The sequence below is a fragment of the Drosophila virilis genome, chromosome 2 (genome assembly GCF_030788295.1).
Source record: "Drosophila virilis strain 15010-1051.87 chromosome 2, Dvir_AGI_RSII-ME, whole genome shotgun sequence".
Classification (NCBI taxonomy): domain Eukaryota; kingdom Metazoa; phylum Arthropoda; class Insecta; order Diptera; family Drosophilidae; genus Drosophila; species Drosophila virilis.
In genome coordinates, this window is record NC_091544.1 from 8,601,660 (window position 1) to 8,617,177 (window position 15,518).

At 43.7% G+C, this 15,518-nt stretch overlaps 1 protein-coding gene across 3 annotated transcripts in view; it reads right to left on the reverse strand.

Annotated features, from left to right (window-relative positions):
* Positions 1-6,578: 6,578 nt before the first annotated feature.
* Positions 6,579-15,518, reverse strand: part of cv-c (crossveinless c) — a 93,153-nt gene continuing 84,213 nt past the window's right edge. For all 3 annotated transcript variants that reach the window (XM_015172200.3, XM_032438894.2, XM_002054397.4), the window contains 7 exons: positions 14,271-14,342; positions 10,666-10,817; positions 8,966-10,604; positions 8,423-8,909; positions 8,086-8,358; positions 7,844-8,023; positions 6,579-7,778 (listed from right to left, as the gene is read on the reverse strand). In XM_015172200.3, the coding sequence (XP_015027686.1) occupies positions 7,664-7,778; positions 7,844-8,023; positions 8,086-8,358; positions 8,423-8,909; positions 8,966-10,604; positions 10,666-10,817; positions 14,271-14,342 (2,918 nt within the window). In that variant the 3' untranslated portion in view covers positions 6,579-7,663. The remainder of the gene's footprint in view (positions 7,779-7,843; positions 8,024-8,085; positions 8,359-8,422; positions 8,910-8,965; positions 10,605-10,665; positions 10,818-14,270; positions 14,343-15,518) is intronic.

The window sequence follows — 15,518 nt, forward strand, 5'->3', positions numbered from 1 at the left end:
TATGTCGTTTTGGAACGTCATATCTCCGCTCGGAGTTATGTCGTATTGGAACGTCATATCTCCCCGCGGAGCTATGTCGTTTTGGAACGTCATATCTCCCCGCGGAGCTATGTCGTTTTGGAACGTCATATCTCCCCGCGGAGTTATGTCGTATTGGAACGTCATATCTCCCCGCGGAGCTATGTCGTTTTGGAACGTCATATCTCCGCGCGGAGTTATGTCGTGTTGGAACGTCATATCTTCGCGCGGAGTTATGTCGTTTTGGAACGTCATATCTCCCCGCGGAGCTATGTCGTTTTGGAACGTCATATCTCCCCGCGGAGTTATGTCGTTTTGGAACATAATATCTCCGCGCGGAGTTATGTCGCATTGGAACGTCATATCTCCGCGCGGAGTTATGTCGTATTGGAACGTCATATCTCCGCGCGGAGTTATGTCGTATTGGAACGTCATATCTCCGCGCGGACTTTCGATTTTCGCACCGACCACGATTTTGAAAAAAATTGTGATGATTTGGAAGCTTCGCGCGGAGCTATGTCGTTTTGGAACGTCATATCTCCGCGCGGAGTTATGTCGTATTGGAACGTCATATCTCCCCGCGGAGCTATGTCGTTTTGGAACGTCATATCTCCCCGCGGAGTTATGTCGTATTGGAACGTCATATCTCCGCGCGGAGTTATGTCGTTTTGGAACGTCATATCTCCGCGCGGAGTTATGTCGTATTGCAACGTCATATCTCCGCGCGGAGTTATGTCGTATTGGAACGTCATATCTCCCCGCGGAGCTATGTCGTTTTGGAACGTCATATCTCCCCGCGGAGCTATGTCGTTTTGGAACGTCATATCTCCCCGCGGAGTTATGTCGTTTTGGAACGTCATATCTCCGCGCGGGCTTTCGATTTTTGCACCGACCTCGATTTTGTCAAAAATTCTGATGATTTGGAAGCTTCGCGCGGAGTTATGTCGTTTTGGAACGTCATATCTCCGCGCGGAGTTATGTCGTATTGGAACGTCATATCTCCGCGCGGAGTTATGTCATTTTGGAACGTCATATCTCCGCGCGGAGTTATGTCGTTTTGGAACGTCAAATCTCCGCGCGGAGTTATGTCGTTTTGGAACGTCATATCTCCGCGCGGAGTTATGTCGTTTTGGAACGTCATATCTCCCCGCGGACTTTCGATTTTCGCACCGACCTCGATTTTGAAAAAATTGTGATGATTTGGAAGCTCATATCTCCGCGGGGAGTTATGTCGTATTGGAACGTCATATCTCCGCGCGGAGTTATGTCGTATTGGAACGTCATATCTCCGCGCGGAGTTATGTCATTTTGGAACGTCATATCTCCGCGCGGAGTTATGTCGTTTTGGAACGTCCAATCTTCCCGCGGAGCTATCACGAGATAGCGAGATATTAAAAAAAAATCATCAAAAAAGTTTTGATTTTCGCACCGACCTCGATTTTGAAAAAAATTGTGATGATTAGGAACGTCATATCTCCCCGCGGAGTTATGTCGTATTGGAACGTCATATCTCCCCGCGGAGCTATGTCGTTTTGAAACGTCATATCTCCCCGCGGAGTTATGTCGTTTTGGAACGTCATATCTCCCCGCGGAGCTATGTCGTTTTGAAACGTCATATCTCCCCGCGGAGCTATGTCGTTTTGGAACGTCATATCTCCGCGCGGACTTTCGATTTTCGCACCGACCTCGATTTTGAAAAAAATTGTGATGATTTGGAAGCTTCGCGCGGAGTTATGTCGTATTGGAACGTCATATCTCCGCGCGGAGTTATGTCGTATTGGAACGTAAAATCTTCCCGCGGAGCTATTACCCGAGATATTAAAAAAAAATCATCGAAAAAGTTTCGATTTTCGCACCGACCTCGATTTTTAAAAAAATTGTGATGATTTGGAAGCTCATATCTCCGCGGGGAGTTATGTCGTATTGGAACGTCATATCTCCCCGAGGAGCTATGTCGTATTGGAATGTTATATCTCCCCGAGGAGCTATGTCGTTTTGGAACGTCATATCTCCCCGCGGAGCTATTTCGTTTTGGTTTTCGTTATCGATTTCGGGCAATTTTTGTAAATAATAAGAGCTAGAGTCACGAATCATGATATGTTGCTGATAAAATAGAATATATATATGCATTTGATGTTGGAAGAAGAGGGTTCAGGGTATCCCCTAGTCGGGAGCTCCCGACTAGAACCTCTTACTTGTTAATCTTTGTTTCTAATGTCAGCGTCTTTTGAGTTAAATCAAGATAAGTTTTATAGCTCATTATAGGAAATTTTCAGTAGCTAAGTTTTGATTGCACATTTAAAGTTTATATTTCAAAGAGATAGTCAAGTCTTTAGTTAAGAACATTTTTAAATGGTTTGGGAAAAGCGGAAGATATCTTTACTACTTAAACGAAATCAATGCAGTCACAGCGAATGCGGGCTGGTGGGTCTTCACAATCAAGCGCAGACATTGCTAATTGCACGGCACTTTCATTAAGTTATCTATGCCCATACCTGGACAGTAAATAGAATCATCAGAGTTCGATAAACGTTATCAGCCCATCACTTTTATAGACTCTGATTAATGAAGTTGAACGTCGAACGTCGAGCGCCGAATGTCGATTGCCGGCGGCAGCAGCTCATTTAATTGCTCTGATGGCGACTTGGTTGTAAATAAGGCAAAGAGCAGAGCAAACTGAAGCAAAGAGCAGGCGGAGCAGGCAGAGCAGACAGCTTAAAGGCCCACTCCAACATTTACAGGCAGCGGCAACAGTTGCCCCTGGCTGCAGCTGCTGCTGTTGGTGCTGCCGTTGTGCCTCATTGTCTCCGCGCGGCTCGCGCTCCTCGCCGCCTGTGTCGACTCTTAAACGGCCGACTGCAACATTCTTTGCTGACAACGCAGTAATTAAAATTCAATTGCAATTAAAAGTGCGCACGCAAAACGGCCAACGACAAACAAAATGAAGTGCAATGCCAATGGCGAGGGGGCAACCAGGGCGCATTGCAGACAAATTTGTCGCATGGCCAACATTTTGCCTTTTGTTGGATGTCTGCTGTTTGTTGCCTGCTGCCTGCTTCCTGCTCTCTGGGTCTAGCATGTGCGTTCCTTCAGCCGCTGTTTTTCCACTTGTTCGCACATTTTCGCGTAGGCGTTTGACGTGCCGCTGATTAGCTTGCAGTTCTCAGCTCTTATGTTCATGTAGATGCCGCAGTTGCCGGCGATTGATTGTTGCCAAATGTACGATATATGAGATGCTTTCGGATCTCTAAATATTTGTTAACGCGAAACTGCTTAGCCAACAGCAATCGCAATTGACCAGGCCAAGCGCCGAGTGTCGAGCTCACAGCGCCTGGGAAAAGTTTTCTAATTGCCATCATCCAAGCTTCGTGGAAGCCCGTTGAAATATTTGATTATTATTCGATAGGTGCATTATATTACCTCGAATGATACCATCCGATCCGGCAACAAAAACAGCATATTCCCAATTAATTTAGCCAACATCAAGCAACTAGCGATTCGACCCTTTTGCGGCCTTCGCTCCCATTGCTGCAGTTCGCGTGAATTTTGTACGTTTACTGTCAGCAGAAATTTGGAATTATTAATAAGTGCAAAATTAATAGGAATTAAAAGCAATTACATATTGTACAATGGCTTGTTGTTGCCGCTGCTGCTGCTGTTGCTTTTGACTCGGCACTTTTATGCGCATTTAAAGGTTTATGTTTATGAAGCTAATGACCGTTTAGACAGGTGCCAAAAGAGCTCGTATCGAATGCATATGCATATGGATCAATGATTGGCAAACTAGCGTTATTTTAAATTGTATTTATTTAGCAATTAATTGTTATTATCGTGTGTATGGCAAATGCATTTCATATGCTTTTTTGTTCATATTTCATAATATCCACATGCAAATCCAGTTCACGGCAAACTTGTTGCGAATTTCAACATAAAACATGCCAATCAGTTTGTATCTATTTATGATTATTGTTTTTGGTTCATTAAATAATTGTAGGCACTGTTTGGCATATGATCTACGTGCACACACACACACAGACATACACACGCACATGTGGGTTGCTGTAGGGTGGATGAACATAATTAATTACGCGCTGCTGTTTAAATGCAATTTAATACCCTACGTCCATTTTAGTTTACCAAAGTTGGGATACATGTTCATATCTAACATATATTTAAGTACATGGTAAATTAAATATTTTATACTCCATTAAGTTACCGAATCGGTTAAATTACAATTTTGCATATAGCTAAGGCAAACATGTGCATATTCCCCTAAAATATTGGAATATTTGAATATTAAACATAAAATAGCAATAACATATATAAATATAGATGGATATAAAAATACAACAATAAAACATCTACTGACTGGTTTTGATGTTCTTTCGATATTTGTGCAGGGTAATCAATCAGTTTACTCTACAGTATTCTACATAATTTGCGTTATTGTCTGGCGTTCATACACTCACCGAAATTTGTATTAGTTAACGTAAAAAAGCAGAGTTAAGGGCTTACACTTAATGTGTTGAGCAATGAAGATTCATTGCTAAGTTTATAATCTTCACGTTACCGTAAGTTAAAATAGTTAGTTGATATAATAAATTTATAAAGTTCTATACATCATAAAAGCATACAACTTTTTTCAATTCACTGCCGATTTCGCGCAGTGTTCTCACGCATACGAATGTGGTAAAAGCCCCGCATAATTGTCACGGCACATTTGCAAAATAATTCTTAAATAATTTCATCAATTATGGTCCTCAGCTGTAGAGCGCCGTTCGCTGGCTGCTTTGTTGCCATTTCAATTATGTTGATATTAATTTTCATATTTAATTTAACGCGAAAATAAAATGGCAAGCCAGTAAACGAGCAGAGAGCAGCAGAGAGAACACTCGCGCACATGCAAATGGACATATGTGGATGGGCGAAGCGTGAAGAGATACATATAGAGAAATACAACAACATTTGTGAAATCCATTTTGCAGTAAAAACCGCATGCATTATTTAAATTTTAAGTGAAATCAATTACAAGCTCGTTGGCATTGCAGTGCTAGGTACTGAGGGGCGGGTCCAAGGCTTTTTTGATGTTAAATGCCAACCGCCGATGAATGGCAACAAAGGGGAACGTCGAGTCGGTGTGGCAAATGGTAAATGGCAACGCCAGAAGCAGCAGCAGCAGAAGTTGAGTGCGAGGGCGACGGAAGTGCGCATAAATGCAGTTGCAGTCGAATAAATAAATAAAAATATATTTTGCCATTAAATTTCAATTAATAACAACGCAAACACACACACGTACAGGGCATCAGCGAAAGTTGTTGTTGTTGTTGTTCTTGTTGCTGTTGCTGTTGCTGCTGCTGCTGCTGCTGCTACATTCACAGCTGCGACTACTGCTGCAATATTAATACATTTTGGCAGTCGTGCGTGCGCTGATTGCCGCAAGCCCATGAAATTAAGTCACAAATTAATTAATTAGTGCAATCAATACGTGCGACAGTTGCATTTGCAATTACAATTATGGTTTCGCATTGCTTGCCAGCCAGTTAAATCCAACAATTTCTTACGCTCTACATTTGGTTCACATCTGTATGTATCTATAAGGCTGATCAAACGGCTAAGGTCGCTCGCCAGATTTACGCTACAGACACACACAGACATTGCTGACACCACCTAAACAGGAGCTTGGTGCGCCGTGTCGAACATAATTTTTTAATGGACTTTTAATGTTTGTCGCTTGCATTTCACTTGGTGTTATGTGGATTTATGTATGTGTGTGTGTGTGTATGTATGTGTGTGTATATGTCTGTGTGTTGCGTGCGCTTTTTGGGGTCAACTTGGTTGCCTGGGCAAAATTAGCGGCCTCTTGTACTGAACATATGTAAGCTACATAGGTGGGTTTTCCGGCAATACTTTATGAAGCACTTGACTATCGGGTTGGAAAAGTGTACACTTTCAAAAGATTATGATTATTTGCTATATTTTTTTTATCAAAAATTATTGCTTTTTAATTTAAATCTTATGAATGTATCTAAAGTTATAAGTGTCGCTCATAAATTTGCCTTATTTTGAACCAATTGCTTATCGTAGAGTTAATTAAGTAGATAGGGCTTAATTTGTTATTGTTTTAATGATTAACACATAGTTTGAATTTTTAATATTTCTTGCACTGTTGAGAGTAGGTTTACTGCTTACTTTTAGTTATGAAACTGCTTGCTTGAACCTTCTGCTTTCCGACAACAGATGGAGCCACCATACACTTACAGTTACAGCTTATGGCCAATTGACAGTTTAATTATTTAGCCGATTTAGCTACTGCATGATAGGTGGCGCCACTAACAGTGTTTTAGCTTTTAATTCCTATATTAAACAGACCACATTTAAATACGTTGACAATGTTGTTTCCGAATCTCTTTGGCATTATACCAATCGAGAGATTGTAAAAGAGGCTGTAGCATATGCTGTAGATTAGAGCCGATTATTTGCCTGAACTGTCCCCCGCGATATCTAATTTATATATTAAGTTAATTTAAAATTCCATATTAAATAACATGAATTGTTTAAAATTATTTTGCACATTTGAAAGTAATTTTATTGTGTTTCTTTTTCAGTTGTATCTATTTGATTATGTATAAGTAATACATAGGTATATGCTCCGCTTTCTACACACCATTCCTTGACATTGGTTGGTTAGGTTTTATTTGTCATTGCTGCCTGTAGTAGTTGATAACTCGTCCTCGCCATACTTTATCGTATTATATATAGATAGATATACATAGATATATATAAATAGAACTATGTGCCAAAATGGGCATTTACAATATATTGATCAAGGATCATAAGGTTCATACATGTACGTATGCATACATACATCAATAATATTTATACGAAGATCTAAAACTAGCGATAACTCCGATACTACACCATATACATATATATTTATCATTTGCCTGGGCAATACATTTAGATGTGCTGTATATTAATAATTTTATCCAATCAATTGGCTTGTTTTTTTTTTCATTCCGTAACCGAATTAATGCAATTTTTCGACAACTTGGTAAACGATTTTGTTGAGTGTATGGGGTTAGTAATTTAACTTAAAATTATAGAATTTGACTAGCTTTACACATTAAAAGGTCGTTTTTTTCTGATTTCTAGAAGTATTTATCCATGTTTAACGTTTTACACATTGCGAAGACTACAAACTAATTAACATTAAAGATATTGGTGTGCCATAAACATAATTTGAAGCTTTTGTAAGATAGCGTAAAAGTACATTTGTGATATTTATGTGTTGAGTATTTTGGATGTTAGATTTCTTTTTGTAAAGTATAAGTAAAAGTAAAAGTATGCATAAATTAAGCCCATGTATAAATATAATACAGTAAATTATAGTTAAACAAAAAACGTATTGAAGCTTCGTAAAATAGGTTTGGAATTATCATAACTAGTTAAGTATTTACAAAAATATATATTGTAGTAAAATATATACCTATATCCCTTTACTTCTCTTGCTTTGAGTAGTGTACTGTAAGATCAACGTGGTTTCCTCCAGGTTGTTGAATTTTTGTGTACTCGTTAGGGTTATCGAAATGCTAGCGGGCTGTGTGTGGGTCTTATGTATTTCGATCTGCCAAGTTGTATTGTCAGCTTAGACCTTACTCTCGGGACCATCCGCTACATGCTTGAAGGCCAGACGTATGCGGGACAAGTAGTGCGAACAGATGTGCCCATAGTTTTTGTTGTACCACTCCGGAGTCTTGCCCCTAAAAGTAGGCAATGATTGCCGTATATTTAACCTATAACAGATTGGCATTGAGGATTTGCTTACTTGACATCCACACGCGCCAAATGCATGACTCGAGAACGTCCACTTCCGCAGGGTTCGATGAGGTACCGTGATGCCAGGACGACACCACGCACAGCACAGAACAACGGCTTGGCCTTGGCGTGGTCGATTGAGGTCTCCACAATGACGCAGGCGCCGCGCGGCAAATCCGTTTGCCAGGAGCTAAGAACATTTCCAAATTAAACATATGAGCTAGCTAAGTTTAAATATTCCGTCAGTCTTACCGCAGCACGCAAAAGTCCGTGGTCAACTGACCATCGAGAGCATACTGATAGATTTCGGTACGGTCGTCTAGTTTCTTGACGGTTTGGCATTGCAGCAGATTTGGATCCCAGGAGGCGCGTTGATTGATTATGTACTCCAGCACATCGCGCGGCGGTCCCTCGATCTCAGTAGAGCAGCGCCACAGACGCAGGGGATGACCATCGCCCACTTTTTTGTACGCAATGTCCACATTGCTGTCGTTCAGTGAATTGATAGCGATCCAGCTACGCGTTCTGGTTGGGTGGAGAAATTGTGGGATTAATTAGTTCAAATTGAAACCGGATCAGAGATACTTACTTCTCGCGCCCCTCTTTGATGGTGGCACTTGTGCACTCGTATAGGTAGCCTCGCCAGTTGTGGAATTGCATGCCCTCGCCGAGTGCCTCTAAAGGCACGGGCTTCGACTCCTCCATGTAGCCAAAGTTGCATTTACCGAGTTTCTCCTTGGCAGCAGTATAGATTGGTTTGTAGTGCTCAATCATGAAGGACAAACATTCGTGCGAGGCCTTCGCCTCGGCTAGCTCCTTCATGTCGGGCATACCAGAACCCTTGCCCTTGCGTCGCGGCGAGGCCGATACCGATGCGGATCCCGTTGAAATGGACGAGTGGAATATGGACTGTGCCAGGCAGACGCCCAGATTGTTGCTGGTCATTTGGTTCTGCTGTGAGTTGGCAGCAACAATGGTCAGGAACTCGAGCAGTACATAGAGTATTTCACGATTCTCATCCGGCAGCAGTAACACGGCGCATTGAACCGCATCCAGACGTACATCAGCGGGTAAATCTATGGATGAAGAAAGTCAGTACCTGCTGAAGAAATACATTTAGCCATTAACTTACGTTGAAAGATGGCCACAAACGTCTCGGACATTTTAGTGGTCAGCAGCGACTCGGGCAGCTCGCGGAAGTATTGCTTCAGCATGTCAGCCACATCGTACGCCTGCTGTAGGTCAAACACGTCCATGCACTCCGCTGTGGAATCGGTAAGCTCGATCTGCTCACGCAGTTTCATTATCCTGGATTTGCCGCCGCTTTTGCGGAAGAGTCCCACCTGGTCAAGGGCATTAAGCTGCAGCCAGCGCAGAGCAGCGCGCACAGCCAGAGGCAGGGCTTGACCGCTCCGCTGTAGTATTAAAAGCAGGGGTACTCCAAATACCTTCTTGTCCTTGTAGTCTGGCATCTTGATCTTCTTGATGAACTTAGGCAGCTCCCAGTTCCAGCCGGAGCGATGAGACGGGCAGTAGCGTTCCATGTAACCCGTCAAAGTAACCAGCGCCAATTTGCGAATGATTTGCAACTGACCCGCGGACATGGCAGCAAAAGGAATGCCTGCATCCTCTTGCTGGGCATGTGGCTCGATCTTTTGGGAAAAGCATTTACGAAAGATCATGTTGGGTCGCTCCTCCATCTGGAAGCTGTGCCAGCGTACCACTGGCTGTCGCTTGGAGCTGACAGTGTGCTCCTCCTCGTTCTTTTGCTCCTTGCGGGAGGTGCTGCGCGAGCGGAATGAGGAGGAGCGGAAGCCATCGCGCTTCTTGGCATCTTTTCCCAAATTAAGCGAGCCACCGCGCGTTAGTTTTTTGATCTTCACTTCAGTGGTATTGGAATTGGCATCCTTAATGAGCAGCTTCCGTCCCTGATGGCACTCAGAGTCCGAATGCGCACCAATGTCATCCACCTTGCCGGAGCGCTGCAGAAAACGACGCGCTTTGGAGGGCTTGCGCAGGGAAAGCGATAGCTTTCCGCCTGTCGACGACTCTTGACTATCGCTGTAGTAGGAGGATGAGTCATCCGACTTGCCCTCCTTTAGCTGTGTCATGGGGCTGGAGAAGAAGTGCAGCGGACTGGTGCGCATTGAGCGCGGTGTAGTGGGCGTCCGCTTGGGGCTGGAACGATTGGGACTCAGGAAAGTGTCGCTGTGGCTGGGAACCTTCAGCTCGTTGCCAAAGAACGGTGCCTTGGGGAATGTGTGTATTGGACTTAACGCGGACGGGGAGGGGGGCGTGGAGTATACGGCGTCCGGCTTGCGCAAACTGCTTCGCTGGCCCAGCTGTGACAAATCCAACACTTGCGGACCACTTATTACAACATTTTCGCGATTTTGGCGCTTGCGACGCCGCGACTTGATGGACTCAACTCGCCGCAGAAAGGCCTTAGCGCCGTCCTTGAAGCGCTCACTGCCCGTGCGACGCAGTCGCGTTGCGGGTCCATCCGAGCTCTCATGGAGGGAACTATCGTTGGCGTCGCCCTTGCTGCAGCCGGGTATCATGAGGGTAATGCCGCCCATGTCGTAGCTGTCATCTTCAAAACGATCGGGACTGGATTCCTTGGAGGAGCTTTCGGTTTTCTCTAGGTTCAGATGACCCGGTGGCGGCAGCTCGAGACCCATTTCACCTATACGCGACCAGCGTCGAATGTGTGGTTGGAATGTCCAGTTCTCGCTAAGCGCAAAGTTCTCATCATCTGATTCTTCCTTTTGCTGCGGGTATGTAGAGGTTAAGTTGGTTAATCCTGGCCAGGATACGGCACATGCAACTCACCTGTGGCGTTTGCGGCTTATGTGACTGATCCAGGCGCATATTGGCGCACCGATTTAGAACACAGAGTCGCCTGTAAAGCGACTGCAGCTGATCGTTCTCGAGATTTGTATGATCTTTGGCTACATTGTTCAGTTCGATTGGAAACTGATGATCTGTAAATGGCAAAAAAAAAAAATAATTTTTGATGGTTATTAGCCAGAGTTTTGATGCTGCTGCTGTTTGCTGTACACTGCGTCCGCACGCTTCGAAGCCGCGTGAAATTCTAATTGAGAAACCAGAAAAATCGAATCGCCCATAGCGCCTACAGCCGCAACGGCTAGGCGCCTATTAAACGCAATACACATATGCAAATGCATGAGTATGAGTGCGGGTATGGAGTAGAAGACATTGGCGCTGTGTCGCGCTACAAAATTTTCACAGCGCTTTTCCACATATTTGCGTGGCCAATTTGCACGTAGGAAATCAAGTTCCCAGACGACAACGACGACGAGCGAGCGACCGACCACATAAAACAGATACGCCAGACGTTTACACATGTCGCGCCGCACTGTTACAGATACAGATGCAGATACATTTACAGCTACAGGCAGGCAGGCAGCGGCTGGCTGGCTGGCAGGCTGGCGATGCCGTGAGATACGAACTGTTGCAGTTCCGTAGGATGCACGCCTGGAAAAGCTGGCTCACTTGCCGCTTTTGTTTGTACAAATATTGTTAGCATTACAACAATAATCGTGCCTCTTGGAAAAGCCATTCACAGTTTGTTGAACTTTTGATGAGTCCGATTCCCCTGACGTCCCTATCCCTATGCTGGCACCCGATCCCTGAAAGCTTTATATAGCTTTGTTTACACTCATTCGAGCGCTTTGCCACTGTGTGTGCGTGTGTGTACTGGCTTATTTATAATTTCATTTAAATGTTTTACCAAATGCTGTGTTTAGTTTCTAATTGTATGCACTTTGATGCCAACGAAATAAACAGAATTGCGCGCATGCCAGCAGATTGGAGACCCAATTTTGAGAGTGTGCCACTTTATTCAATAATATGTGGTGGCACCACCCAACGGGCGGTCCCAACACCACAGATCGCAGCCAACAGCAGCAGCAGGAGCAGCAATAGAACAGTAGCACCAGCATCATCTCATTATCAGCACCAACGCGCCCCGCGTCGTTGACGTCATAGAGAAATTCTTGGGAAACTAATTTGAGCTTTTCGACAGTTTACAACAGTTTACAGGGCAACGCGCCTGCCCGGAACCGATCGGTCCCAGTATTCAGTTTATTGGGCCAATCATATGATGAATATTTTTTTTTTTTTCTGTGCCACAGTGGAAAAGCGAATTGTTTGTTTGTGTTAGAAAGCAGCAGCGGATGACGCAGCCTGCAGAAATATACATCTTCGTATTCTTTTACTTTTTTTTTTTTTTGTAATAAATTCGTATTTATGGTAAATTTGGGAAATTTTTCAAATCATCTAGTATAGATATGAATATTCACGAAAGAGCACAGCTGTGATGATATATAATTAGGGTATCAATACTTCTGCACAAAGCCTGTTATTCGCTTTGAATACAGCTTGCCTTATAAATCGTTCTTCATTCCAATTATAATCGAGCATCATTCGCTCTTAAGCACACCCATATGTGGACATGGGGCTTGCCCCGGTGCAAGTCACACCCTCAAATTAAGGCGGCCACTTTTTAGTGAATAATGTGCGTATGGAATGGGAACTTGAAGAGAACACAAAACAAACAAATATTACACAGTTTCTTATTTTCTTACTCTCATTTCTTTTGGTTATTTGTTTTTTTTTTTTTTTTTTTTTTGTTTGTCTTCTTCCACCTTAAGCAAATTAACAGTCGCTTACAGCTGCTACACCTCCTTTCAGCAACGCGAGTCCAAATGACAGAGCAATAAAGAGCTGAACCGAACCGCACCGAACACCTACGGCATTTCAATCTGTAAATCTGCAGAGCCAGTCCCAAAGGAATCCCGAAATCCTGCACAGCTCTGGATATTTGAGGCGCTCTCTGCGCATGCGCCGCTGCCTTGTTTACACGAAACTCATTAAAATACGCATTTATCATTTGTGCTTTGACTGCGGTTGCGACTGGGGCTGGGCTCTGTGGTGCGCGCACCACTGTGCTGCAATTTAAATGCGCGCACAAATTATTCTGCCTGATACAAATTTGGCTGGGTTCTCTGCACGCTCACCCTGGCGAATTTATGCAACCAAATGGGCATATTTCAAGGTCGGAGACAGCCACACATCCAAATGCATAAGAATATGCATGAGCGTGTGTGTGTGTGTGTGTGTGTGTGTGTATGGTGTGTAGTAATGCAGATCATGCTGGGGCATTTGGGCGCCTGGGGATATGCCCAAAAGAGCGTGTTCTCCATTTCAGATTCACTTTTTCTTTTTTTTTTCCTGCTTTGGCTTGGGCTGGCTCATAATTCAAGTGAAGTCGGCGAACTTTTTGGCCAGCTCCAAGGAATCTGTTCTTTTTTTTTTTTTTTGTCGGCGCTTTATTTATTTGAATTTGGAGATTTGGCGGCGTCATCAATCTGGGCAGCCTTCAGGCGTTAAATGCAAAGCGACGGCGCGCAAGAAACTCGGCGACAAATGCGTAGCTGGCCGGAGGAAGGCCGGGGAGCTGCGTGCGGCGATTACGATTAAGAGACCCAAATAAATATGCAGCTTGGCTTGGCTTTGGCTGGGTTCAATGAACCCATACTAACATTTTGGCTAGTGGCTGCGCAAGGGCTCTGCCCTCTGCCGTCAAGAGAAAAGAATAAAAAACCAAACCATTTTAATTTCGGTGCTCGAAATTTTTTTTTTCGAATTCCCATACAAAGGTGGTCTTTATAAATTCTTGCGCAACGTGTCCTTTAGCCTTTTATTATATTTTATCTGCGCTTCGCGGCTTGATGAGTTTTTTTTTTTGCCTGTTGCGCTTACCTGTGCTGAACTGTGTTTTATATTTTTTATTTTTCGATAAATTCTTTCATTGCTCAAAGTTTGGGGCGTTCCTTAGCTTTCGTTTTCGCTTGAGCGGAGATCGCTCTTAATTGTTGTCGCACCGTCGTGCTGGGCATATCAGATTCACTTGGCCGTTAGCTATCATATCATGGCATGCCACTGCCCTGGTGTTGGAATCTGTGGATGCTGTGCAGTTCATTGCCGCGCTAAACAATGAGCTGCGCGTGATCCAGCACTAAAGCTCTGTGTTCTTCTTCTTCTTGTTTGTGGTGCAACAAAAGTTGCCACGTCATAAATGTTGTGCTTGCCGAACTGGGTCTATTCGACGGCTATTTATTTTTAGTGGCAGGCGAAAGTGAAAGTGCGCTTCATGGAATTAATAAACGCCTCTTGGGAAGCGTAAAGTACTACTGCGTGCTTATAAAAACTAAATGGCAAAGCAACTTCCAGAGTCACCGCTGATGACGTCGTCGACAACGTCATTGTTGGCGTCAAGCGAAACCATCAATTAACCCGCTGCCACAGTGCAGCCCACGTGGCCACGCCCACAGGGCAGGCATGTTAAACATGACAAAGCAACGTCTTGGACAAACGGAAGTGCGTGCTTTTGGGGCACAACGCGTACTTACCTTCGTACATCTGCGCATATTGCGGAAAACCTGCTGCCCGCAGCCATTTACAAGCTTCCACTGCTTCAATTTCTGTAAGAGTGAGAGAAAGAGAGATAGTGAGTGTGAGAAAGGGTATTTAAATTACGCATACGCCGTGTGACCGACAGATTATGTTAATTGTAATTAAATTGCTGTGCGAATTCTTGCGCCTGACAAACTTAAATGTGGTTTGCCTGAAACCAATTAAGGCGCGAAATGCGCTTTTACTTAAGTGAAGTATATGGTGTGTGTGTGTAGTGGTGTGGCATGGCCACTTGATGGATTATGTTGTAAGCTGTCCAAATGATGTCGACGTTTATATTTATGCGACTGCAAGCTTTGCCGCTGACTGACGGCGATTTAAATTGTGTTTTTGTTTTGCTCCCCCCTTGGCTGTTGCGAAGTTACCAACATATTTCGTCTTGCTGCCGTTAACTTGATATGAAAGTAAAAGTTATGAAGAATTTAAGGTGGATGCAAAGGGCTGCAGGGCCAAAGTCAGATTGTCCTTGTCATAATACAAGTCACCTCATCAAACATTTTATTTTGTTCTGCTTTGTTAATTTGGGCTTGATATAAAATAAAAAACATATTCACTGAAGCGCATGTAACTAATTTATATCATCGTCTTATGCCGTCACAATCAATACAAACATACATTTATTTATGCACATAATATAGCTGCAGCCAAAGCTAAATCAGAATTTTTTCAGACACTGCTCAGAAATAGGCAACAATTTCTTTTATAAGCGACCAATCAATATATGAATGTCATTTCTGCTCGTCAGCTCCTCAAAGAGCTTTGCTTTGATTCGGCTTGGGGTAGACTTTGCCAATTGAGGCAAGTCAACAGAAGAAGGCAGCTATCCATATCTATGTCTATGAGCTGCCACTTGGGCTGCTATTTTAAATGCTAATCTGTTTGGTGTTTTACATTGCTCGTTGGCTTTCAAAACGAACTCAATTTGAGACACTTCTGCAGCCAAGCCAGGATGGCAACTGACAGCTGGGGGACTGAGTGGGGTGCAAGCGCAACCTGTACTATTGATTTTTAATCAACTTTGTGAAGCGGGCGAAGCATATAGAGACGACAACATGAAACACTTTCCGGCTGCTTACTGCCAAAGCATTCTATGCGATGCCGTCGGGTTGTTTCATAGGGCGAATTATTATTGAATTTTGCAAGCGATTAACTTGCACGATAGCCAGCAGGGGTTGAGTTGAGGT